Genomic DNA, 26,582 nt, shown 5'->3' on the forward strand with positions numbered 1-26,582 from the left:
TGCTGACCAAGGCTGATGGGAGGTCATCTCTGTGCTGGGTTATCCAGCTCCTTATGCCCACTTGATATTTTGAAAGGAAACATTTTCCATCAACAGCACCAGTTCTTCATAATTTTATTTAATCCATTGAAAAAAATAGACAGAACTATAAGGTGGGCACATATTGTCAAAGAATATAAAGGTCACATCTCTTTACATAGTCTTGTTTTAGATCCATAGAATAAAAGGAAGAGAATTTTATAGCAAGAGAGACAGACAGAGAGAGACAAAGATGATTTATATCTTTAGTGGAAAGGACAAATCTGTAGGTAAGCGTCAACACAACTGTACTATGATTAAGGATAAGCTCTTTCTATTATCTAGAAAAATAGAAGCATCACATTTAATAGTTTCTTTCAGGCAATCAGATTTAAGGAATGAAGAATCTCTTAGCTTTAAAAAATATGCATGATTCACCAGGAAATGTTCCTGCACAAATCCTATTGGAATTCATGGAAGCTAGGCAACAACATGGAGGAACTTGTCCCGTGGCTTCCCCAGTCCAGAAATTTGTTGCAGGCATAGGGGCTTTGATGCCCTTTTCAACAAAGGGAGCAGATCTACACATGTATTCCTTTGTGTGTGTACATTTGCTCCCACCATTGATGTAAAAGGTCCTTCTTTATGTGCCCAGGAGCTGTGTGTACACTTCAAGAGCTCTGTGTACACAACACAGTGCACAGTGCATGAAGCACAGAACTGGGCTTTTACTGTTCTTATCTTGTACCAATGTGAAATGCACACGCTGTACGGAAAAACAGCCTCAGTTACATTTCTTTTCCTACTGAAAACTTGAGACCAGACCTGCAGGTGGGTTAACTTGGTATACACTTCCACACAAAAGTTTTCTTCTTCTTTTTATAAATGACAGCTTTCAAAATTGCACTTCCCAGAAACAGAAGGCGTTAAATTTGGGGCTCAGCTCACAACAGGATATTTTTCAATCATAATACTGAGAAGTGCCTCTTTCTGATGGTTAGGGAACCATACCTTCTGCCATGCAGTGGCGTAGCGTGGGGGGTGCAGGGGGGGCCGGCCACACCGGGTGCAACATCTGGGGGTTAGGGTTAGGGGGCGCAAATCCACGGGTTAGGGGGCGCAAAATACTTGCCTTGCCCCGGGTGCAGACAACCCACGGAGTTCTAGTGGGTTGTCTGCACCCATGGAATTCTAGTGACTGCAATTTGGTAGACACTTACATGGAAAAAAGTCCTACTCAGTGGAACCTCCATCTTAGTAAACGTGCATAGGATTTCACTGGTAGACTCTAAAGGCTGCTCTTCAGATGACAGTAATGGATGGATTTCTTTACGAAGAAGGGCTTATTATAACTCTTCTATAACAGGACTGGGAAAATATGGAATATCTCGTTAATGATCTGTCATTTCTATTTAAAGACAAATGAATGATCAGGTGAGGGCATTGACAGGTTCCCATTATGTTCCCACCACAGCAGCTCATGCTGCTGAAGAGAAAAGCTTTGGTTTGCAAGACAACTTTCTTCCCCAGTAGTACAAGCACACGTGGTGGAAATGAGAAAGCTGCTCCCATGGTCTGCATGATGGTTCTCTCCAACGTGCACGGATATCGTTTTGTTGGACCTTGGCTATAGAGCCAAGAGAACATAACTTGAAGCTGTCCACAATAAAACAGGTATGAACATGTCAGTTAACTGGAAGCAGCACGAAATGGGTGACAAATTTCAAGGGAAGGGCAATCAAATGGTGCTTTGCAAGGGTAAAAATAAGAGAACAACTCATACATTAATGCTTTGTTCAAGCCACTGATGGCTGAACCATCCCCTTCAAGCCATTTCTACCTCCTTCCCAATCTGCTCCTTTCCCCACTGGCTGCAGTGCAGTTACACTGCATGGGAAACACAGATTCATACACAGGCCAAAGCTGACCTTTTCAAATTCACAAGATGGGTATGTTTGGAAAGAGAAAACAAACATCAGGTTTCAGATAACGGCTGGACATTTTGAACTTTGGACAACGTGACGGGTATTTTGGATTCTCCAGGCGCCGGGGCTTTGGTGATGGGGTGTGCATGGGCTCTGATGTCTGCAATTCTCTCTTTAAATTTCTGCTGCAGGTACCTTTCTTCTTTGGAGTAGCTTTTAGCAAACGCAGACATCAGCAAGCAGGCCGCCATTGTGGTTCCTCCGATGCAGAACAATATTGCTCCAGCCAACTTGCATATGTCAAGGGCTCTGTTGAACTGCACTGCACGTGTATCCACCACCACAAAATCTTCTACTCCCAGGGCTTCAATTTTGGGCGTCACAAGAAAGCCTATGACGAGAACGATGATCCCTGTCAGCATAAACACCGTCCCTGAGATGAGTCCGACCTAGAAGACAAAGAAGATTCAGAAATCAGCAAAGCCGCGACGGCAGTTTTTTGCTTTATTGTTTTCAGTCTTAGCTATTAAATCTACGTGACATGTCACTGACATCTGCCATCACACCAATGAAACGTGCAGTGCCATTGTGAGCCCCTGGAGGCTTCTGTCATGTAGAATTTGAGTCGACAGATGATTTTCACAACCTTAACTGCATCCGCAAGCAGTCAATGGATACACAGACAATGGTAATTCAGAGGGATGTGGGCAGAAATAGGAAGTGTTCATGTCCATAAATAAATCTGTAGGCTTATAAATATGTGGGTTCCTGAGAAATGGGATCTGAAACACAATTTTGGGAGAGGAAATGGACATTGCAAGGGAAAAGGCAGTCACCAGTCTCCTGTGACCCCAGAATTTACCAAATAGGGAAGCTTCAAAATGGCAGACATTTGACCCACTCATCTTTGTTCTCATGGCATTAATTTCCCCCCTACCCAGATATTATAGGAGAGACTTGCTGAGGCCCATAAATATTTCTAATATTTTCATCATCTTAGTGTGAAGCAAGCTTAAGTGAATTTTTGAATTTGGAGCACCAGTAGTCAAATTCCTCCAAATGTAGATCTGTTGAGTACTCAGTTCTGTAAAATGGGGAGTAATGTATGCCATAACTTGTTACATGGATGAATACTATAAGGTTTATTTATGCGTGAAGGCCGCAACCCAGCGCATAGTGACAGATACCTAAGCTCTGGTACCATCAACAGTATTTGAGCACAAGGCACACTCAGAATAATCTTACCTTTTAAAAATTAAAATAGAAGAGTGCCAATAAATTCAAATTAAGTTTATTGGGGTGCGGGGCATATGTGTGTATGCACTTGGAAAAAAGTGTCATGGTAGAGCATGAGACTCTTAAGCTCAAGGTCTTGGGTTCGAGCTCCTTCTTGGCCAAAAAGGTTCCTGCCTTGCAGGGGGCTGGATTAGATGACCCCCATGGTCCCTCCCAGCTCTGTGATTCTGAATTGAACTCATTCTGAATGTAGCTATGTAATATGGGAGGGAACGGAACAGGGTGGAATGGTTTGATTGTCTTTAATAGTAGTAATATGTTAACTATGCACATCCTTCTTTCTTTTTTTAAAGACATTATTATTATTATTATTATTATTATTATTATTATTATTATTATTATTATTATTATTATTTTAATAGTCTGAAGAGATAAAAAGCTGAATTTGGAACAATTAATTCTGAAAATCTGGACCTGCTTTTGGTCCGTGAAAATATGGTCTGTTTGTTTCCACAATTTTAACACTCCGGAGGACTCTCCCTCCTTACAATATACTGACACTACAATGCAGCTCTGCCACTAGGCCAAATGCAGCCAATCAGGGGCTCAGAAAATGTTCTTGTTTGCTGCCTGCCTGGAACTGCAAAAACATCTGGCACCTGGAAGGCCACAATGCATGTTTGATGAGGCTCCGCCTGGCTTTTCAGGTCATAGTTGCTGCAGACCTGCTGCAGGAGAAATACTGGATAGCTGTTACCTTCCAGAATGCAGAGCTCCACCTGCTTGGTGATCTCTGGATCTGAAAATCATCATCATACTCCCAAATGGATGCTGTGCAGTCCTCATAAAACTGATGCAGGTAAGAGCGAACTCCATAGCGCTGGTAACCTCCTTCCGGGGTACCCTGCTGCGCCTGCTTGGATGCACAGATGTCAGCATAAGCACTCATCCTTCTCCCCTGCAATGAAAAAGGTCAGACAATGGAGTACCACAGAGGCATGGCACAGCTCACAGGAAAGCAAAGTAAAAATAGAGGTGACATTTTGATAGGGAAGATATCCCACGAAGAAAACCCTCCAGGCAATTGTACGATCAGACCCTTTAGGGGTCCTGATCATAGTAGTTTTCCCCTTAACATTTCACGGTGAAAGCGTCAGTACAAAAACAAGCACCTCGGGTTAAAACTATCCATCTCCCCTTAGAGATGCTCAGAATGCATTGACAGTGGAGAGCACAACCATAGAAAAGGCTGGGATTAGTTTAGGTTGACCAATTGCTGCACAGAGACTCAAAGGATAAGGGGGTGTCCTCTCATATACCATGGAAATGCATTAAGAGAAAGCAGGAATGGCCAGGTGGCTGAAAGGGTGCTGTTAACTCCCCCCCCCCCCCGGAAAGTTTGGTAATGGGTCCGCCATATATACAATTGCTTCCGCAAAGAAGATTCACAGATCAATGATAGATCTCCAATAGAAAATATCAGGTTCAGTTGCTGTGAGCTACGGTTGAAAGGATTACAGTTGTGAAAGCTGGGTAATGCTATTGCTGGAGACTCTTGGGTCAAGCAACAATTCTGGGCTAGATAGAACAATGATCTGACTCAATATTAGGTGGGCCCTATGTTCAGTACTGGATCTTCCCACTTCAGCAAGAGGTGGCATTGTGTTGGGGGCCAGACACAACCTGGATGATGGGCTGGCACAGCAGAGTCCTTTGCAAAGCCAGTGTGCAATGCTGGGAGGACTAGACAGGAAGCAGGACCAGTGGCAATCTGTTTATACACCATCCTAATATTTACACCCATTCTGCTGCCTTCAACAACTCAGAAAAAAGTAAATCTCCAAGAAGTTTGGCTAGCCACAAAGGGTTTTATTTAACAGGGATAGGTTGCCATGATACTTAGCATGGCACCTATCAAAACATTTTTTTAAAAAAAAGGTTTGTAGTGGTATGGAGAAATCTAAGTGAGTCCATAGTGAATCAGGATGCGAAAACAGACATGTGGTAACACTGCCCTTCCCACAGTAGCTGTAATCTGAAGACAGGATTTGTAGCCTGCCTTTCTTTCAACATGGGTGTGATGTAGAACATGAGTAAACACTTGCCTGTATAAGCATTCAAAGCATGCAAGTGCATTGGCCAGCTTTCAGGTGAAGTTAGCCTACTAGTGATCAGTAATCCGAACAGACACACCAATGACACTGTTGCCATACATGGATGAGCCAATGCATGATTTAAGTGTAGTTAAATGTTACACAGTGAGCACAGAGTATTTTTTTATGGCTAAGCGCCTTTTGCCAAGGTCCACATCATGTCTGTTAGACCCTCAGTCTGCAAGTCCCCACCCTAGTTGATTCCCCTCTTTGTTTCTACACATAACATTAAGAGCACCCTGTTTCTTGAATGTACTCTTAAAGGGTAAGTCTGTAGCTCAGAAGCAGTGTGTATGATTTGTGGAGGTCTCTGGCTAATCGGATAGTAAGACTGGGAAGGATCTCTGCCTAATGTCTTAGGAAGTGAGCAGAGGAGACATTACTAAGCTTTGGTCTGAGTCAGACCAGTGTTCATAATTTCTCACCTTTGCAAAGAGCTTGACATCCCTCGCTGGCTGTGCTCACAGCCCCTGCCCAGAAAGATTTTGAGTTGGCTAGCTTACTGCCTTTGATCATGGACACATGCTACAGCAGCGGTGCCCCAAGAGAATGACCAGCCCTATGAAATAGGCATTTGCTTAACAGACAATTTCTCATACCTGTTGCCAATAATCAGTAGCACTGAATAGTCCTTAAAAGGTTGAACTAACTTGCCTACCAGTAACTAAAATAAAATATTCCGTTTTTAGAAAAAGCTTACGTTAATCCATGCGGAACTCAGAAGCAACACTGCGGAAATTATTGTAGTTGCAGCGCAATACAGCTGTTATAATATACTACACCATTAGCAATGGCTGAGTGCCAGCCAGAAGCTTCTGCTGCAGAGCATGACTTTTCTCCCTGTGATGCATTTAGTAGGATTATATGAATCGGAAAGTGTGAGTAAGATCAGCACTGAATAAATTTACCTGGCATCCTAAAAATAGCGTGTGATTTCCTTTTATGAAACTCATTGAGACACTTTGATCTAAAGCAAGATTTCTTCTCCACAACTCCTGTTTCTAAATTTAATTTCTTATAGTGGATAAGGTTTCATGTCCTTTTCCTGTCAAGTCATTCATTTTAGCAGCCAGCTGCAGAACAGCAGCTCTGCATATATTACCTATGATGGAGAAGAGTGTCAATCTTCCTATTTAAATGATATAGAAATCAGACAGAAGTCACAGAAGTGGGCACAGACTGACTGCTGCCGCTATTTCCATCACTATGACAACAATCCTCAAATCCCTCGGATTAAATTCTTTCAAGGTTTCAGGTTAAAGTACATTACGTACTATGTTGGCTGCCTGCTATGTGGTATTTCTCCTACTGGTTGAGGAATGTCAATTCTTTATGAAAGTTTGTTTTCCTGCTGTAAAACACACATTGCTATTTCTTTGTCATGGGCTGGGCACTCAAGGGATTCCAATACCTTGGAACCCCAAAAGAATGTAGCAGTTGGCATACCAGGGAGACAAACAGCTATTTTTTTATTTTAAGCATGATAATTTCATGTGCACAATGGATAGGTATGATAGCAGTTCAGCATCACTTGGGAGGATCCAAAGTTTCTCCATGCCTGACTTAAAGGATGACATGAGTAGCAATGTTACACCATTTGTGGCCCAATACTGTGAGGAGATGCACTGTGGATGTTCCCATTAGAAGGTGCAAACATGGGAAATAGGCATCATCTAAGAGAGGAGTGGGGAAGCTGCGGCTTCCAGATGTTGTAGGAGTCCAACTCTCATCAGTTTCCAGCAACTGCTATTCAGAAGTATTACTGCCTCTGGCCGTGGAGACAGGGCACCGACTCCATGCTTCATGTAGGCAGAACATAGCCCCCCATCATGGCTAGTAGCCAGGTGAAGTCTTTGTTTCCTTGGGCTTTTTAATTTGTTTCAGTCTATAAGAACTGATGATGAAAACAGCAACAACAATGAGCAACTATAATTATTCAGGCAACATGAAGCCACTTTTGTCAGTGTCAACTGACTAGCTACAATCCGAAGAAGTGTTGAGTTGTAGTGAGTAGAATTTGCCAGCTATGCTGGCGGTTTCTGCCACAGCAGTCTTCCCTGCTGAAGAGATAAGCCACTTGTTATCCAAACCAACGTTTGTCTCTTCAACCATGGGGCCTACCGCAGCAGAAACAGTTGGTGGAGTCCTTAATGGCTCAATATGCTCCTCACCCAAGTGTACATCACTTCTTTGGCTCACAGCTCTAATTTACAATAGTAATTGTAAATGACAACTAACAGGAAATGTAACAAAAACCAACCCAGTCAGAATGCGACCACAGCTGCACCAGTTACAGTGGTACCTCGGGTTAAGTACTTAATTTGTTCCAGAGGTCCGTACTTAACCTGAAACTGTTCTTAACCTGAAGCACCACTTTAGCTAATGAGGCCTCCTGCTGCCGCTGCACCACCGGAGCACGATTTCTGTTCTCATCCTGAAGCAAAGTTTTTAACCCAAGGTAATATTTCTGGGTTAGCGGAGTCTGTAACCTGAAGCGTATGTAACCTGAAGCGTATGTAACCCGAGGTACCACTGTATAAATCTTCTGATTGTAAAGATATCCACCAGTGTCTCATCAATCTGAAGGCCAACTGGAACATCCTTGCAATTAGTTAATTAATTCAGAAGGTCACATTGCCCTCCTTTTTTCTTCCATCCATTCTCTTGTTCTTCCTTTACTTGTTGCCTTTCTGTTTTGTTTTGGCTAGTTTATTCTATTTCCTGTTCCCCCTCTTCCCAAACAGATGCTGATGCTGTCAAAGAAAACAGCAACACACATCTGTTTGGCATTGCATGTATTCCCAGTCTAATGCTTGAAGTGGCAGCCATGAGTCAGAAAGCAGTTGATGAAAATCACCGCTGAACAGTTGCCCACATCCTCACTGGTGGGCATTTGTTAGAGGCAGCCAAGCCTTGGGGTGACTCACACCCTCTGCTTGTGAATGACAAGCAGAACCAACCACAGGCAGATGACATCATCAGCCCATATCTATGTGGGGCACTCCTACACATTCACCAGCTGTGGATGAATAGGTGGAGAGCAGTAGGGCTCATGCAGTAGTGTGCCAGCTGTGCGATCCATACCTTGCCTTCACTGCCTCCAATAGCTGCTCACTAAAAATTGTGGGAAAGTCTCTTGGTTTTTAGGTCAGCAGTAGTGTCCATTACTGGCCTCCGCCTAACCAGCCTCAACTGCATGTCAGAAACTGCATGCTGCCCCAGTTGTGGGATCCGCACCCACTGCTGGAATCCATGTGTGTCAACATCTTTTTGCATGTGCATTTCCTAGTTCAGCAGGTCATGCGCCCAAAAGCTTGCATCTGCGTACATATTGCCCTTACTACACTGGAGGCTGTAAGGGTTTATGGCTTTAACACTGCAATTCCATGATGCAGTGCAGCCTCAAGAAAAAGCACATGCACAGCATCATTAAACAGAAAGTGCCACCATCCTGACTTTATACAGCAGTCAAGACCGAGGAGGATGCAGCTTGATCAAGAACGCAAGACTCCCAAACCAGGATTTCTGGAGACAGAGCCCACTGAAAGACTAGCACCATTTACATCAGGCACTGCAGCTGACAAGTGACTGCTTGCCAAGGTAGGCAGCACACAAGGCAGGTGCTGAATGACAGGCAAGAAAGAACTGAGCTCCCAGCCAGAAAGCTACCACTTTAAGTGATACTACATTCATCACTGGCAATCACATTAGCAGTTTTTGTTTATTTAATAGCAGGTGTGTGGGATCTCAATATTAATCGGGACTGCAGCACACAGGGAAGTTAGAGGCAAGCCTTCTGTCCCCAGCTGTGATCCCAGTGAAAATCACCTCCCACGCTACAATTAATGACAAGGAAAAGGCTCCCACTGGCACCAATGGTAACCTTCCTTACCTGTCAATAACCACAGCATTTTTAATCAGATTCATGGGTGGGGAGAAAACGGTAAAACCTTCCTTCCCTGTGTGTTGTGATCTTGAGAAGAATTGTGCACACACTCTGGCTTTGCTGTTAAAAACCACTGTAACCACATGCCTGATTGCCAGTGAAGCATTTATTGTGATATATAGTTTTGCCCTAGTACTTGGTGCTCTTCAGGAATGTGGGGCTGAACCTTGCAGGTGTAGTCTGTCCCAAGGAGGACAGAAGGCTTCAGTTGAACTCCAGATGTGGTGAACTCCAATTGGAGCTATCCGAGGTACTGCAACTCCAGCACATGCTACCTGCCTGCTCCAGTTTGTGGCCAGGCCAACGTAGAATGGACAAAGCAATGGACCAAGCAATGGACCAAGGGACTGGCTGAAGTTTGAACTGCAAGAGGATTTTCTCCAAAAACACTTTGGCTGGGACTGGGAAAACAGAATTACCAGCAAAATCCCTGTGAATGGTTTCTCTCATCCCTTAAGTCAGCCTTCCCCAACATGATGCCCTCCAGATGTTGTTAGACTCTAATTCTCATCTGCCTCAGCCAGCATGGCCAATGTTCAGGGATTATGAGAGTTGTAGTTCAACACCAGGAGGGCACCAAGTGGGGGAGGGCTGTTTTCAGCAAGCCCCCCCTCCACAAAGTTTTAATGTCAACTATACAAGCTTTCCCATAGAATTGAGTTATGTGGGATCTTAGCGACCATCTAGTCCCATGGATGGCATCACTTATGAAACTTGTTTCTCTTATGCTCTGGGCACAAAACAGCAGAGACTGTCATCACAAAAGTATGTTAGCTGAAAGGATGAAGCAGAGCAAAAATAACCCACACTTACGATGGAGAAAGAAGGCATTGGAAGACTTCTATTTTTACAAAATAAATGTTGATATATGATGTATTATTTGCTTGCATCTAATTTATTGTTGGATAAAATACAAATCTCTAAGGTTGTCTAAGGATGGTAAGTTACACTGGCCCTTTAGTTATAAGATTTAACTTATCCGGCAAGTTGTAGCTGACACTGAAACTTTTCACAGCAGAATAGCTAATGAGTGAGATCATCGAGAAACAAAGAAAATGTACAATCAGATCTTTGGAACATGCAGCTGCCTGGTAGGTAATCCCTTAGCAACTTCTGTTGCCATGGCAAAGGCTGCCTTGCGTGGATTTTGAGCGTTATTACACTCCAGCAGCACATTGCAGGTGTGATCAGATTTGTGAATAGATAGATTAAATGTTGAGAACATGGCTGCAAAAAGTACTGAATGAATCTTTAATCTATTCCATTATATTTTCATGAGTAACTTGAGAGTATGTACCAGTATAATGTGAACCAGTAACATAACAGAAGAAAAATAGTGATGCTTGTCTCAATCAGTCCAGGGAAACGTGAACACATTAGAGCTCTTTTTAGATCATTTATTGGTCCCCATCAGTATTTCATAATATGATTTCCCCCGCCCCGCAAGCAGAACAGACGCAGATGCAAAGGAACTGTGGCTTGAGCTGCAATTCAAAATAAAATATTGACTGCAATCCTACAGCTAAATGTGGTCTGGTTGGCAGGCTTTAGGAAACTGTGTAAGTGTGGAGGGTCTATGCTGATGGAACCTTCCCCAATATGCCCATGAGAAGTTCTGCTGGTGCAGCTGCCTGTCAATGGTGTTCTGGGGTCAGTAAGGGGCCACAAATGTGGTTTCCCAAGGGGGCATGTCAGGAGTGACCTTGAATCTGCAGGATCCAAAGCCCAGTCATTAACCACAACATACCCACAAAATTAGACGGAAATTACACCAACCCATGGTCTAAAGTAGGCTTTTCACTCCCACTGAAGTCAACAGGAGGGAAAAATAAACACCCTGTCTCCTTCCTCTCACCCTGGCCTTAGTAAGCCAGTAGGGCAATGGATGAGGCACTTGCTCTCCCATAGAGTCTCCTTCTTCCTAAGGATAGTATTGCTGTGCCCACCATTACATAAAATTTAGCAGATTTTGGATGAGCACATCAGTGTACAAAGACCAATTTTCTAAACAGAAGATTTTGTTATAGTAATTTTTACTCCCACAAAATAGAAGAGGGAATTGATAACTGTGGACAGTCAGCTGTTTAAAAATTTCAATTTTTTGAACTTAATATGAGTCTTTTTGTGAGAGCTCTTTACTGTTCAGAAGTTTGCATGCAGCATATTTCTCACACAGAGTGATTACAATTCATCTATATGTTGTTGCTATAATAAAACTAGAAAAATCTATTTTATACAAGCAGTCCTTGAGAAAAAGACTAGTTCTGTTTGTTGTTTCTTCTTGTTTGTTGTTATACTTACAGATAATGTGAAAATTGCAATAACTTGTTACTTTCTCATTTTTTAAGCTAAAAAGTAAGATTGACTTTAATTATGTTAACCCACATGCCTTCTGCGAGGACAGCAGTCACCCTAATGCCACAATCCAGGGCATATTCACCCTTCACCCTTATCAAATGGCTAGGTGTTCAGATGACCTTCACTGACATGAAACAGATAATCCATAGAATGCTACCTTCAAAGATAATATACAAGTAGAGCAAGTGAGAGGGAATATTTTTCTGAGATTTTTTTTTTTAAAGAAAGCATTGGCAGGCTGTCTTTTTTTGCACTGGAGAGGGGGAGGATGCAGCCTTAAGAGCACAGGAAATGGTTTCAAAAATGGCAGGGAATTATTGTTGCTGATTCAGCGGCGACATTAACCTTGCAGGTCTCCACAAGTTTGAGTGCTTATGCACTCTGCTGTTACAGGGAGAGAACAACATCTAACAAAGTAAGGTGAATTTGGAAAGGCCTTGAAGGCTGACTACTGCTTCTGATGCCCATGTTTATTTGTGCTGCCACGTCCTCTACAGCAGTCACTATCACAGAGGAAGTGCTAACAGTGCTGATCACATTTCCCTCAGCATGCTGTGTTTTACACTGGGAAAATGCAGTGCCCTGCAAGTTGTCCCACACTTCTTCAAGGAAGAACATCTGGATCCCCTGAAACACTTGAGGAACCACATGCATCTCTCCAAACAGTGATCTGGATAATACCTGATGAATGTCAAGTAGTCACCCACCCACTTGAATGAGACATTTAGGGCAAGGGTGAGAAAGCTCCCCTTTTCTCTTTAAGCTCAAAGGTAATTTGTAGGGAGTTGTATGCCAGTGGTGGGCATGACCTGAGAGATGCCATTTGTAGCATTGCATAGCTATGTGTTTGTGTTCTTAACCTTTCCTCCATTTATCTATCCATTCCCCCCCTTGCCATTAACACATGTTGGAGCAGATCACTTGCAAAGGGATTCTGCCCCCATCTTTTTGGCTCTGTCCATTTCCTCAAGCAATTCCCAGAGGGGTGGTGCAGAGAGCAACTGTGGGCCTGCAGCATCTGGAAGCCCACCTGAAATTAGCCTGAGGGCCATAGGTCTTTAGAAGCCATATGCTTAACTCTTTGTGTGAAGGCATCTTAACACCTGCCACAAACATTTTGCCATCAGCTTATGCAACAATCTGTTGTTTACAGTAGCACCCCAACAAACCATTGTGGGAGGTGGGAAATCCTCTATAGGATTTCATATCCTCTTCTCTGCCTCTGTCCCATCAATCCTCTTTAAAAGTCCCCCCCATGGGTAGGCAGGTCATTGTTGAATACTTCTTTGACAAGTTACTAAGATGATTACCAATAAATTATAAGCGCAAGCCATGTTTTGAGAGACACATGCAATAAAGAAAAAGTCAGTAAGCTTCATTGTCAATAAAATGATTTACCTTTGATTGGCAGACTTTAATAATAGAAGGCAACAGTTTCCTTTGGGGTCTGACCCACAGAACCAGGACTAAAAAATGGGGGGGGGGGAGCTGGGGATGCAATGTTACAGGCTTAAAATACATGGAACATGAGAGCCAATGAACTATTGCCTATGAAGAAGGAAGGAAGGAAGGAAGGAAGGAAGGAAGGAAGGAAATGGAGTATGGGGTGCTAGGTTTAATAATAATTAGAAATCAAATTAATACCAATGCTAATATTTTTAATGTATATAGCACCTTAAGGTTTCAAGGAGGGTCACACGATGTAAAAAGTAAATATGAAAATCAGTTAAAACAATGTTTAAAAATGTGCAGTCAGGTCGCTGAAGAACATTTCTTAGACAAGGCACAAGATAAATCAAAAGCTGCCTCTAGGCCCGGCCAGCAGGGGCATTTGCCGGCTCGTGTCCTTCACTGCCGTCCCGCTGCTTCCGCGCGGGAGCTCTCCAAGGTGCTGAACGTCAATAAACGAGCCAAGCAACAGTTTCAGCGTCCCAGGCACTCTCCAGCCTGCAAACTCGTGCATTCGTTTCTTATGGTTTTTTTTATTAAACGTTTTTAAGAACCTTCCCCTTTCTACCTGCCAAGTAAACAACAGCGGGAGAGGCCACTTTACCCCACTTTCCTCCAATGCCCCCTGCGCACCCTTCATTTCTAACCATTTCGGGACTCTTTATCCCTCGCGCCCCAACCATAACGCAACGCCTTCCTCCAGATCAGCAAATCCTTGGGAGGGGAAGGGCAGTCTGCAAGTTTAAAAAACAACAAAAAAGCCTTCTAGCGAAGGGTGAGGGTTCTTTTCTCTCCCGGACGGAAACTCGCCGCGCAAGTTGCAAACACTGTCTCTACATAGCTCCTCCTAAACGCAGAGATGAGCTCCTGCCCTTCTCTCTCCTTCTGTAAAACTGCTAGGACAGAGGATGCAACATGCAGTGAGCACCCGCTCAAACGCACACGCATACTTTGCAAAAACGGATTATTCGCTCCCTGCCTTCCTTGCGGACCCAGATCTGCTCCAGAAGCTCGGTTTTTCTGTGTTTTGATTTGAAAGTAACGCGCAGGGTTAAAAAAACAAACAAATCAGAGAAAGCGGCGGGAGCGAACGAGCAGTCTGCAACTAAGAAAGCTCCGGGTTACCTGATCCGCCTTCTCCTCCACCTTCCTTGCCGGGCGAGCAAATGCAGCTGGGTTAGCCGCAGATCTCTCGCGCGGCTCCCATCTCTCGCCTGTGCGTCGCTCAAGCCTCAGACGCCACGTATTATGGACACCCGGCGAGCTCGGCGCGACCCGTGCCTGCGCACTGAGAGCCGCCGGGCGCTGCGCAGGAGGCGGAGCCGCCGCCGCCGCCACTTCCTCGAGCGGCTCAGTAGGACTCTCGGCTGCCTTCGGTCTGCAGGCCGCGCTTGAAAGACGGGACTGCGGCTAGACAATCCTAACCCCATTTAGCAGGGAGGGAGCCCCGTTGAATTCGAAAGGACTTACTTCTGAGTAGACACGGTTAGGAAGGCGCTGGGAGGAGACCCGCCTGCTGCTCGCTCTTCTGATTCGCGTGCATAAGAATCATGGAATCGTAGTTTGGAGGGACCCCAAGGGTCATCTAGCAGCTTAACCCTCAGCAGTGCAAGAATCTCAGCTAAAGCATCCATGGCAAATGGCCATGAAAGATGGACAGATTCAGCTGTGGCGTCCAGCCATTAGTCACAGACGCCATGAGTTATAGGGGCCCTTCGACATTATTATCATCAATCAATCAATCAATCAATCAATCAATCATTGTGTTAGTAGCCCACCTTTTCTCCAAGGTGGCATGCATGCTTAATAATAATAATAATAACAATAATAATAATAATAATAATTTATTTGTACTCCACCCATCTGACTAGGTTTCCCCAGCCACTCTGGGCAGCTCCCATCATAATATTAAAAACACAATAAAACATCAAACATTAAAAACTTCCTTACACAGGGCTGCCTTCAGATGTCTTCTAAAAGTCAGATAGTTGTTTATTTCCTTGACATCTGGTCCTCAACACAGGGCAGGCGCCACTACTGAGAAGGCCCTCTGCCTGGTTCCCTGTAACCTCACTTCTCACAGTGAGGGAACTGCCAGAAGGTCCTCAGAGCTGGACCTCAGTGTCTGGGCTGAACAATGGGGGAGGAGATGCTTCTTCAGGTATACTTCTCCTTCTCGTTTAATCCCCACAACATCCCTTTAAAATAAGATTTAAAATCATGCACCACTGAGCACAGCATGTTGCAATTGCTACACCAGGCAAGGGCCTCTCTTTTGTCTCTGGTGAGATGCAACATCTGGAGTCTTAAAGAGTCTATGCCAAGGAGTTCCTGCTTTCACTCTCCACAGCCATTCAGGACTTGGATAATAGGCAATGCATTGCCAAAGGAAAGGTGATCCTTACTATCACCATGATTGGAAAGAAGAGGAAGATATGTACATAGCATGTATTACTAATTTTGGGGGTAAGTAAGCTGAAGCAGAGGGACGTGGGTGGTGCTGTGGGTTAAACCACAGAGCCTAGGACTTGCTGATCAGAAGGTCGGCGGTTCGAATCCCCGCGATGGGGTGAGCTCCCGTTGCTCGGTCCCAGCTCCTGCCAACCTAGCAGTTTGAAAGCACGTCAAAGTGCAAGTAGATAAATAGGAACTGCTCCGGCGGGAAGGTAAGCGGCGTTTCTGTGCGCTGCTCTGGTTCACCAGAAGCGGCTTAGTCATACTGGCCACATGACCCGGAAGCTGTCTGCGGACAAACGCTGGCTCCCTCGGCCCATAGAGCGAGATGAGCGCCGCAACCCCAGAGTCGGTCACGACTGGACCTAATGGTCAGGGGTACCCTTACCTTTATCTTAAGCTGAAGCAGCCGTCAAGGTGTACTCTATAAAGCAGGCTCTAGGACAAGCCCCCTTAGATGTTCTTACAGAGATCAGTTGCTCAGACTGAAGAGGCAAAGGAAAAGAGGAAAATATGACCCTACTGGCAGCACACTGCATCTAACAAACTGGCAGGTTGCTCTGCTTCCTGGCAACTGGTAACCATCAATGGCCCTCAAGAGCAGCAGATGGCTAGCTCAATGCAACTGTTGGCTTTTCCTAGTAGATGTACGTAGAGCAACTGAGAAATTCAAACCCTTGATCTTTGTCCTAAAGGGGATCTACATGGAATGGAGGTGTCTTTCCACCCAGCATTACCCAGTTCTGCTAGACTCCACCAGTGGGAGAGCTCTGCCACTGTTGGTGAAGCCCTGCTAGTGAGGAACACCACAAACCACCCTCCTAAAGGCAGACAGAAGCTATCACTGGCAGCATCCTCATCAGCAGTAGCTGGAGGAAATGTTGGTGTTCTTAATTAATTGCTTGTGTGTTGTTTTTAAGAACTCAAAGTGATATACGAAAACAAGGATTAAAAATGGATATATAACAGGAATAAAAGCAACCTGTAATACTCACAATCATATGCATAAAAGAGAAAATCCAACCCTACCCACCAACCGCGCTAAAAATATTCAGAGAATTAAACTCCAAAGGTCTGGGTGAATAAAAAGTGTTTTTACCTGGGGTTTGGGGGGGGGAGAGGTGATGAAACTGATATCCAATAAGTGCCCCACTTTATTTCCATAACAAGTCCTTGTGTCTATACTCTGAATAGTGACACCAGGGACCTAGGAGGTGCAGGGCTTGTCAGTCCAACCCCTGCACAGTCTCATCAGGGCTGACCTGAAGGCAATTGGAGCAATTTGGCCAAATTGGGCCAATTGGGCCCCACGGGCTGCTCCTAAGGGGCCCCCACACCAGGGCAATCTAGATGGATTTTCTTTATATCTGTAAGATTTTGCAGACTTTGGCTGTGAACTGGGGCCTTACAAAAAAGCAACAACCTAAAGTTGGGCCCCACTTCAAATTGGGACCCACTGGCTAGCTCTGAGTCTCATAGTTGCTGGGTCTGAGTTGCCCTGCCCTTCCATGAAGTCTTGGGTTTGCAATTTTGGGAGAGGGGAGGTTGCCTGCTGGGGAGCGGACAGGTTGGCAAGGCCCCCTAGATTTAGAGGCCCTAGGCTTCAGTCTACTTAGCCTATACAGTGGTACCTCGGGTTAAGTCCTTAATTCGTTCTTAACCTGAAACTGTTCTTAAGCTGAAGCACCACTTTAGCTAATAGGGCCTCCCGTTGCTGCTGTGCCGCTGGAGCACGATTTCTGTTCTCATCCTGAAGCAAAGTTCTTAACCCGAGGTAATATTTCTGGGTTAGCGGAGTCTGTAACCTGAAGCGTATGTAACCCGAGGTACCACTGTACATAAATCCCACACTGCTGGGAAGTAATATAGTCATCTGAGAAATAAATAATACAATACATTATAAGCAGAGAATGTCAAGTTATGTATGAGCACATAAGGTTATTTCTTTGCCCCAGATCTGCAGCATCAGAGAATATAGAGATAGTATCTCTCAGTGTTACTTTCAATACAGAAATAGGTTTCTTAATGGCTGGCTCATTGTTTGTTTGTTTGTGCGTTGATATCCTGCCTTTAAGCTAATAATAAACTCAGGACACTTTAGAAATAGAAATCACATCAAAGATTAAAATGATAAAAACAAACAACATCATAAAAGAGGACGTCACACAGAACAAATGGACTTTGTAGAGCAGGGGAGGAACCTGTGCCACCCCCACCAATGTTGTTGGACTCCCCATCAACACCAGTCAGCACGGTTAATGGTTAGGATGACAACATCTGGAGGGTCACAGGTTCCTTATCCTTGTAGTATAGAACACATCTGGATCCTGCTGCTTGAGAATCATTCATTTTAGTATGGAAGCAGCTCACTGAGAATAACAAACTGAATGGCCCTAAACAGGCAATGCCAATGAGATGCCAAGAAGAGTGGAATAGCACAGAGGGCATTTCAGTTATTCTCCAAGGCAACCTTCCCCAGCCTTGTGCCTTGCAGATGCTTTGGACTACAAGTCCTATCAGCTGTGGTCTGTGATGGCTGATGCTGATGGGAGTTGTAGTCCAAAATATTTGGAGAGCAATGAGTTGCTCTGAGGTTTCCTTGTACAGTGGTACCTCAGGTTACAAACACCTTGGGTTACAAACACTTCGGGTTACAAACTCCGCTAACCCGGTAGTAGTACCTCGGGTTACAAACTTTGCCCCAGGATGAGAACGGAAATCGTGTGGTGGTGGTGCGGCAGCAGTGGGAGGCCCCATTAGGGAAAGCACACCTTAGGTTAAGAACAGTTTCAGGTTAAGAACGGACCTCCGGAACGAATTAAGTTCATAACCCGAGGTACCACCGTAATCGTATCCTTAGCACATATCTAGAGAAAAGTCTCCATTGATCATACCAAGCTTTCTGCATCTTTAGATCTTTTTTTATAGAGCAGGTGTAGGGAACCTTTGGCCCTCCAGATGTTGCTGAACTACAGCTCCCATCATTCCTGCCAATGGTTATGCTTGCTTGGAATGATGGGAGTTGGAGTTCAGAAACAGCTGGAAGACCAAAGGTCCGAGGCAGTCTTAAATCTAACAGGTAAATGCTGCTTTTGTTTTGTTGGTTTTCCCAGAGACTTTCATTTTGTTGTTGCTGTTTTCTAATGTATGGTACTAATTGCCACTTCAAAGGAATTAAGCCTTTGCAAAATAATTAATTAGCATTTCAAAAACAAGCCTTAATTGCCTCATTTCTGTATGTTGAACACAAAGAAGTAGGCTCTGCGGAGAATGCAATTAAATCCCGCTGCTTGAAGGCCCTTTTCGTGTTGGATGATTAACATGATGGTAGGCTTTGACTTGGTTAATGGGCATTTGCTACCTTAATCTGTTGAGTTGCAGAGGAACCTTGTGGTTAAGCAGAGTCCTCTATTCAGCCTCAGGTGTGACAAGTAAGATGGTAGCAGAGTGTTCATAGGCTGAAAAGGAATTCAGGCCACTTTCAAGCTCCCAGTACATTTTCGAGCATGACTCAAAGTGTTGGTGCTGACCTTTAAAGCCCTAAATGGCCTTGGTCCTGTATACCTGAAGGAGTGTCTCCACCCCCATCGTTCAGCTCAGACACTGAGATCCAGTTCCGAGGGCCTTCTGGTGGTTCCCACACTGCGAGAAATAAAGCTACAGGGAACCAGGCAGCGGGCCTTCTCATTAATGGTGCCCACCCCGTGGAATGCCCTTCCATCAGATGTCAAGGAGATAAAGAATTACACAACTTTTAGAAGACATCTGAAGGCATCTATCAGGAAGTTTTTTTAATGTTTGGCATTTTATATATTTTGCTGGAAGCTGCCCAGAGTGGCTGGCGAAAGCCAGCCAGATGGGCAAGGTATAAATGATAAAACTATAATAATATTATTATTGTTGTCTAACTGAATATTGCATCACCTGACAAACCCCACATTCTAGATTACCCTCTCTCCACTTGGGTCACATGCACACCATACACAGGTGGTAGTATGTTTAAAGGACACACTGGGTTTCATAAAGTATGTGAAATGAAGGCTGCAGTCTTACTTGGGCAGCGGTAACCAACGTTACCAGCTATAGATGTTGCTATGTTCCAACTATCACTAGCCCAAGGGAGCATGGCCTAAGGTCAGGGATGATAGAAGTTGGAGTCCAACAACTTTTGGAAGACACCGTGTTGGCTACCCGGGTGTTAAGTCCTATTGAAATAGATTGGACTTCTTAATAAATATGCTTAGCATTGCAATGCCTCGTGTGTGTGTGTGTGTGTGTTATTTGCATTTCCAATTTCATTCACAGTAGCATTTGAAAATTTTGCAAAAAGAAACCATTGTGGTGCATTTCACTACAGATAATGACTACGCTGTAGACCTGTTTTTTGTTTTTGTTTTAAGTACTCTGCTAAGTGTTTTGGTTTAAGAAGCAACTCCAGAAAAAAGTGGCACCCTCAGCCTACATTCATTTTGTTTTCTTAGCCACAGAGAGCAGAAGCTTAAGGAATTATCTTCTGCACATTTTGCACATCCTGTTCCGTTCCTGTTCTTCTGGTTCTTCCTTGTTACACCTTCTCAGAAGCAATTTTGGAAACCCTGGAGGACTGTGCTGTGCTGTCTCATTCTTGCTGTAGTAGACGATCAGACAGTATGCTCTCAGCCCCTTGACTCATAGGCTGCAGTCCACTAGACACATTTACCTGGATGTAAGCCTCTTTGAACTCAGGCTGCATCTACACACAGGGCGGTGGGGGGGGGGACAATGCTAAAAACAAGTCATAAATTAAATCATTATAACAAAAGGGGGGGGAAACCCTATGTAAAATCGCATAGACAAATTTTGTGCTCTGCAGCGCCATCTAGTGTTGGATCTTTCCAACAGTTACAACAATATAACTGACTGAGTGTAGCTGAATCCTCAGGGGGACTTACTTCTGAATAAACATTATAGGATAGCCCTGTTAGTCCTTTTGACATTTCACTGCAGTACTACCACCTCTCTGACAACATCTAGGAATCTAAATGAGATTTGTTTTGGAATTTTAATTTTATTTTAAAGAAGGGATCTCATTCAACCTTCTGGATCAGAACAAGGGCCTATCTAGTCCAGCATCCAATTTTCCATCAGTGGCCAACCAGATATCCATGGGAAGCTTGTAAGGAGAACAAGACGCCACAAGGTCTTTCCTGCTTGTTGTGCCCCAACAACTGGCATCCAGAGTCATGTTGACTCAGCTTCTGAAACTAGTCTAGGAGTCTTGGTGACTAGTGGCCACTGATGGCCTCACCAACCAGGAAATTAACTAATCCCCTTTTCCTAACATTCACTTTACATCAAATACCTTAACATTAAATATCCCAAGATTCATCGGCCTCGCCTCCTCTTTCCCCTTTGTGTTTGAGGTAGCTGGCTGGATTTCAGGAAAATGTTCCAATAGAGGATGACAAGCAATATGGCAAGAGTGTGCATAAATAGCAGTGTTCCCTGGCCAGTGACTTCTCAAGGAAACTTCGTAAGGAAGGGCGTACCGAATGATCCAGGGGAGAATACAGTGGAGGAATCAAGTCCAAATTAAAGCTGTCCTGCGACAGTTGGCATGGGAAGGCTGTGGACATACTTCAGAACTGTTTGTTCTTGTAGACAGGAAAACCCTGAAATACCAGCCTCTCATTTTTGATTGATTAAGGAAGTCCTTGGTAGCAGGCTGAGGCTTTGTGGGGTTTTATGGTTCAGGGAATGCCAATTCTACGGAGGGCAAATATTATGAAAGGAAGTTCATTGCCAAGCAAAGGGCTCTCTAAAAATGCAGCCGTTTACACTGTTTAAAGGGGCATTTTGCAATCATTCAGAGAGGCGAAAACGTCAAGGGAGGAGACAACTTCTTAAAAATAGTATTGTTTTAATGGTGTCATTTACCGAAAATAAATAACTCCTGCATCTTTAATTAGCGTTACTTGCCAAACAACAACTTTCCGGTATTTGGCGGTTAGGCATTGGAATCTGTGTTTGGTGGATGGAAGGGCAGGGTGTGGCCATCGCCTACCCCTTCCTTATGGGTATTCCGTTAAAGGAATCCGGCGGTCGTGGATCCTGTTCGATGCCCTGCTGTGGCTGGAGGCCATGGCACGACCCCCAGTGACATCAGGGGAGAGCTTACAGTTGTATTTGCATCAACAGGCTCCCCCTACTGGTGATTAACCCCTGTTAGACTCGCCCCTCCCTGAGGGCGGAGTCGATCATTGGTGTTCTTCCAGTGCCTAAGCCAATACCTCTCACATGCTGTAGTCAATAAAGTTGTGGCCTTTTCTAGCCCATTAACCTTTAAATCTGTGTCACTGTGTCTTTCTTATCCACAAGCGTGGGGGGAGGGTCCTTGAATCGCAAGTGACACTGGATTTCCATTTCAGTGCAGTATGAAGAAACAGGGAGATCTCTCTTTAAGGCCCCATTCTCACACATCCTAGCCTTGCCCCCTAGCACCCGGATGGTCAGTGTGAATGTCTGCGGAGGAGCAACCTTTGGTTATGTATGCAGGTTCCCTCCTTGAAGCCATATGCATTGAATGGGCAGACACCAGGGGGGCAGAGCGGCTCAAAATGCATGGCACCGGGCGTGTGAGGGGTACTGCCACCTGAGGTGCTTGCCATTTTACCCTTACGGATTAGATGCTTTGAACCAACCAGTTCAAATTCCAGCATGACAAGAAAAGCCCAAGCCCATTTCTCCCGTTGTTTAAGTGGTTGTGATGCCTGTAGCACCATGGGATTCAAACAGATGAAGAAATGGAACTGCAAAGTTTCCTCTTAGCCAGTCGAACCTTAATAGGAACTGGCTCTCCTCCCACGCCACCTAATCCTTCAAAAGTGCTGAGGAATGCACACACCCGACTCCTTTGTGACGGAGGCTTTTGCCTGCGTCCCAGAGGCTATAATTGGGAACCGTTGGGGACCATTTCCTACTTGCTGACTCATCTGTGTCCAAAATAAAAGAAGGCTGCATTTTTTTCTAGGCCATGGAAAATCAGCCCTCACTTTTCTCCCTTGAAAAAGTTGGATTTTTTTCCAAAATAGAATCAGGATTAATAACGTTTTCACTGACTCCACAAACCACAGCATCACATAATCTGCAGTCCTTCAACCCCTTAAATTAGTCTTGTCACCCATGAATATGACACACTAATCCATACAGCAAGCATTTGAAGCCATAATCCTCTGAAATCGTTGGCAATTAGATTTTAATGTTTTACAACCTGATCCTAGGCACATTTGCTCAGAAGTATGTAAGTCTTATTTAGTTGAATAAGGCTTACTCCAAGGTAAGGCTCCAGCCTTATGATAAATTACATATAGGATTGAATTTAAGCCAGGGCCTGCTCCCAGTGACTGGTCTGGCAACAGAAACATATTAAGTAATAACAGATAAATTCATCTGAGCAATATGTAGAGGAACACTCTTCTTTTTAAAATCACACTGAGTTTCTAGATCCATACACTGAGATTTTTATTTAAGGTACTGTATTTATATATGACTTAATTGCTGAAGTCTCTAAGTGGTGTACATAAAAAGCATACAATGGATGAAATAAATGAGACCAAGACTTCCTAGCCATATTTGATCTCTGAGAGCTATTTCTTTAGATATCCATCTTAGACTCCATGGCAGGTGTGAGGCTTTCCAGCTATTGCTGAACTACAACTCCCACAATCCCTTGCCATTGGCCAATCTTGCCAGGGCTGATGGGAGTTGTAGTTCATCAGCATCTGGACGTCCAGAGGTTCTATGGATTGTTTTATGGATGGTCTCTAGAGTCCTCAAGCCCCTCTCTGGATCCAGCCAGTGTTTCCTTCCTTGTTGCACCAAACCAGCCGGCTGAGGCTGAGCAATAACATCCTGCTGTGAAGCCCCATCAAGCATTAATGCTCTCTCCCCATAATGGCACTTACAGACATTAATGTGCTTGAGAGCAGTTGCTTGAAACAGTGCTAAAATAGAAAAGAAAAGCCCAGCACAGTAATGGGGAAGAAAATTGCCCCCTTCCTGCAAGAGTGCTATTTCAAGCACATCAAAAGGGCAGCAACCAGGAGATGCAGGTTGTGATTTTCCTAAAGGTTTTTCTGGCTGCTACCACACAAAGATAGGGGGTGTCTTGGGAGCCAGAAGAAAACAATGATTGAGGGTGGTGGGGGACCCAGCCTGTGGGCTAGCAATTCAGCACCCTTGCTCTAGAATTATAGTGCAATACTGCACATGCTTATTTGGAAAAAAAGTTGCACTGAGTTCAATGCGGCTTGCTTCCAGGTAAGGTGCAATCCTAAACAGAACAAACTTCATTGAATTTTGTGGTGGTTATGTGTAAGGAGGATTGCATAGGATTGTTCCAGATCTTGATTTAAAAACAACAACTGCTTGAAGCATTTCATATAAGGTGCACAGAAGTGATGGACAGACAATACCACAATAAGCTAACTGGAACTCAAAGTCAGCGCCAACAATACTGAACTAGATTGCCATGAGCTGGCAGGACTTTGGGGAGGAGGTAGAGGAGCAAGAGGATCCTGGCGAGGGGTGCAGCTGGGAGTGGGTCACACAGGAGCAAGCTGGGGATGAGGAAGTTGAGCTTGGTATAGGTAGTACTCATGGGGTGACAGGGAAGATGAGGGGCCAGGGGCCAGTGCACAGGAAGACGAGCAGCGGGACCCCTTGCCAGAGAGGCCCCCATCCCCATGAACATGGCAGGTCCTGAGATGTAGGGAACAGCAGGAGGGGCACACCAAGAAGCAGAGCCTAGTTCACTAGCTGGCCAGGTGGGGAAGGAGGCATGTGATTCCTCAGCTGGGCAAGCTGAGAGCAGGTGAGGGTCACATGCCTCATCAAGCCCAGATGCTGCAATCAGAAGACAAAGTATAAGAAGGCAGCAGAGTTGAGGTGCTGTGTCTGCTCAACTTGCCTTGGATATTCCTTGGGCCTTCGCGGGTTTCTACTCTGGGTGTGACACTGGATTGCATCCTGACTTTGGACTTGGCTTGACCCTGAACCTCGTTTCCTGACTTTTGGCCTTCAGCTTTGGATCTTGGACTGTGGACATTGTGGATGCTGATCAACCCTTGGCTTTTGGACTTGGTCTTGGCACCGTCAGCCTGTCTGTCTGCCTGCCAGCCAGGTAGGCCACGGGATCAGGACACAGATGAATCATTCGTCTGACTCGGTATGCTTCCTATGTTCTTATGATTAGAAACTAATAATGCAGTCCTATCCCTCCTTCATACACCAAAAATGTAAGTTTACAGAAAAAGCAGCTCACATTTTAGATTTTAGGGCAGCGTTGATTTGTTTGCAGATTGTGAATGGTGGGGAACATATGGCCCATTCTAACTGGGCTTAGCAGGATTCTTCATTTTCCTGCAAGTCTATTTTCTGCAGACCAGTCATTTACTCCACATCTGACAACATATGTGATATCAGATGTGGACAGGTAAAGTCTACAAGGTAAAGTCTACCAGGAGATTAGTGCTTTGAGACGGGTGATTGACAGATGGGTGGTCCCACCTCCTGTCAAAATGGGCTATGGGGGGATGGGGTGGTGCAGATCCAGGATCTCTGGTTGAACCCTTTCGTATTTATTTGATGCACCTCCTATTTAGGTTTCAGTGCTGCTTGAGGAAGGCAACTGTCTAGCTCCAGAACTGTCTAAGAAGCCTTGAATTTCTTTAATGATAGAACTCAGTCTTCTACTGTGATCTGATAATTAAGTCCTTCAAGGTAATTGGATTACAGGAGGTAATTATCTGGCAGGCTTTTAAAACCTCATCAGGTGTCCAAAGGCTGCTCTGGGAGCAAAACTCAGAAACTGATGGGTTTTCCTGACGGAATCTGAAGATTTGCAAAAGCACACCTTAAACCAGGGGTAGGCAACCTAAGGCCCAGGGGCTGGATGCGGCCCAATTGCCTTCTCAATCCAGCCCATGGACGGTCCAGGAATCAGCGTGTTTTTACATGAGTAGAATGTGTGCTTTTATTTAAAATGCCTCTCTGGGTTATTTGTGGGGCATAGGAATTCGTTCTCCCCCCCTCCCCCCCCCAAAAAATATAGTCCGGCCCACCACATGATCTGAGGGACGGTGGACCGGCCCATGGCTGAATAAGGTTGCTGACCCCTGCCTTAAACAACACATTTAAAAATGTTGAGAATGAAGCTCAATTTTAAATAATGTTTTCTCAAAGAAATACAAATTTGCTTTTTAAAAACAAGTCTTCCTTGCAGTTGCTTATTTTTCCCAGTCCTTTCCTTTTCATAGTGGGGTTATTGCCTGTTTTTTTTGACATTGCAAAATGACCTGAAGGGCTTTGGCAGTATGTATAATATCAATGCAGTAAGTGGATAAACAAGGGATGCGGGTGGTGCTGTGGGTTAAACCACAGAGCCTAGGACTTGCCGATCAGAAGTCGGTGGTTTGAATCCCCGTGATGGGGTGAGCTCCCATTGCTCGGTCCCAGCTCCTGCCAACCTAGCAGTTCGAAAGCACGTCAAAGTGCAAGTAGATAATAGGTACCACTCCAGCGGGAAAGTAAACGGTGTTTCCGTGCACTGCTCTGGTTCGCCAGAAGGGGTTTAGTCATGCTGGCCACATGACCCAGAAGCTGTACGCCGGCTCCCTCGGCCAATAAAGCGAGATGAGCGCTGCAACCCCAGAGTCGGTCACGACTGGACCTAATGGTCAGGGGTCCCTTTACCTTTACCTTTAAGTGGATAAACAGGCAAGTTGGTGGCACTGGCGGGCTTTTCAGCTTCCATCTTGAAGTCACGTGCAGTTATCCTGTCTGTAGTCACTGAAAAGAAAGCATTACATAATTTAATTTCAGCATAATGTCAATAACAATCTGTACTGCCTAATTGGTACTTGGATGTAGGTTGTTCCCACTGAAAGTAGCCCATGGCCTCAGTCAATTTATGCAGTGGTTAGGCAGCAAGATCCCTGCCCCCCCCAAAGGACCACTTAATCACTTTGAAATATATATTCATCTACCATGCCTTGCCCATATTTG

General features: G+C 44.7%; 1 protein-coding gene across 1 annotated transcript; it reads right to left on the reverse strand.

Moving 5' to 3' along the window:
* Positions 1 to 1,206: 1,206 nt before the first annotated feature.
* Positions 1,207 to 14,435, reverse strand: NRSN1 (neurensin 1). Its single transcript, XM_028737587.2, has 3 exons — positions 14,211 to 14,435; positions 3,937 to 4,137; positions 1,207 to 2,392 (listed from the first exon to the last, which is right to left on the reverse strand). The coding sequence occupies exons 2-3, from the start codon at positions 4,126 to 4,128 to the stop codon at positions 1,994 to 1,996; spliced, it is 591 nt and encodes a 196-aa protein (XP_028593420.2). The 5' UTR covers positions 4,129 to 4,137; positions 14,211 to 14,435; the 3' UTR covers positions 1,207 to 1,993.
* Positions 14,436 to 26,582: the final 12,147 nt, after the last annotated feature.

The sequence above is a fragment of the Podarcis muralis genome, chromosome 8 (assembly GCF_964188315.1).
Source record: "Podarcis muralis chromosome 8, rPodMur119.hap1.1, whole genome shotgun sequence".
In the NCBI taxonomy this organism is placed as follows: domain Eukaryota; kingdom Metazoa; phylum Chordata; class Lepidosauria; order Squamata; family Lacertidae; genus Podarcis; species Podarcis muralis.

Excerpts from the sequence above, each read along its gene's own strand:
- NRSN1 (XM_028737587.2), bottom strand. The coding sequence starts at position 4,128 with ATGAGTGCTTATGCTGACATCTGTGCATCCAAGCAGGCGCAGCAGGGT. Across the intron at positions 2,393-3,936 it reads GGAGCTCTGCATTCTGGAAG|GTCGGACTCATCTCAGGGAC; the intron begins GTAACAGCTATC and ends TTTGTCTTCTAG.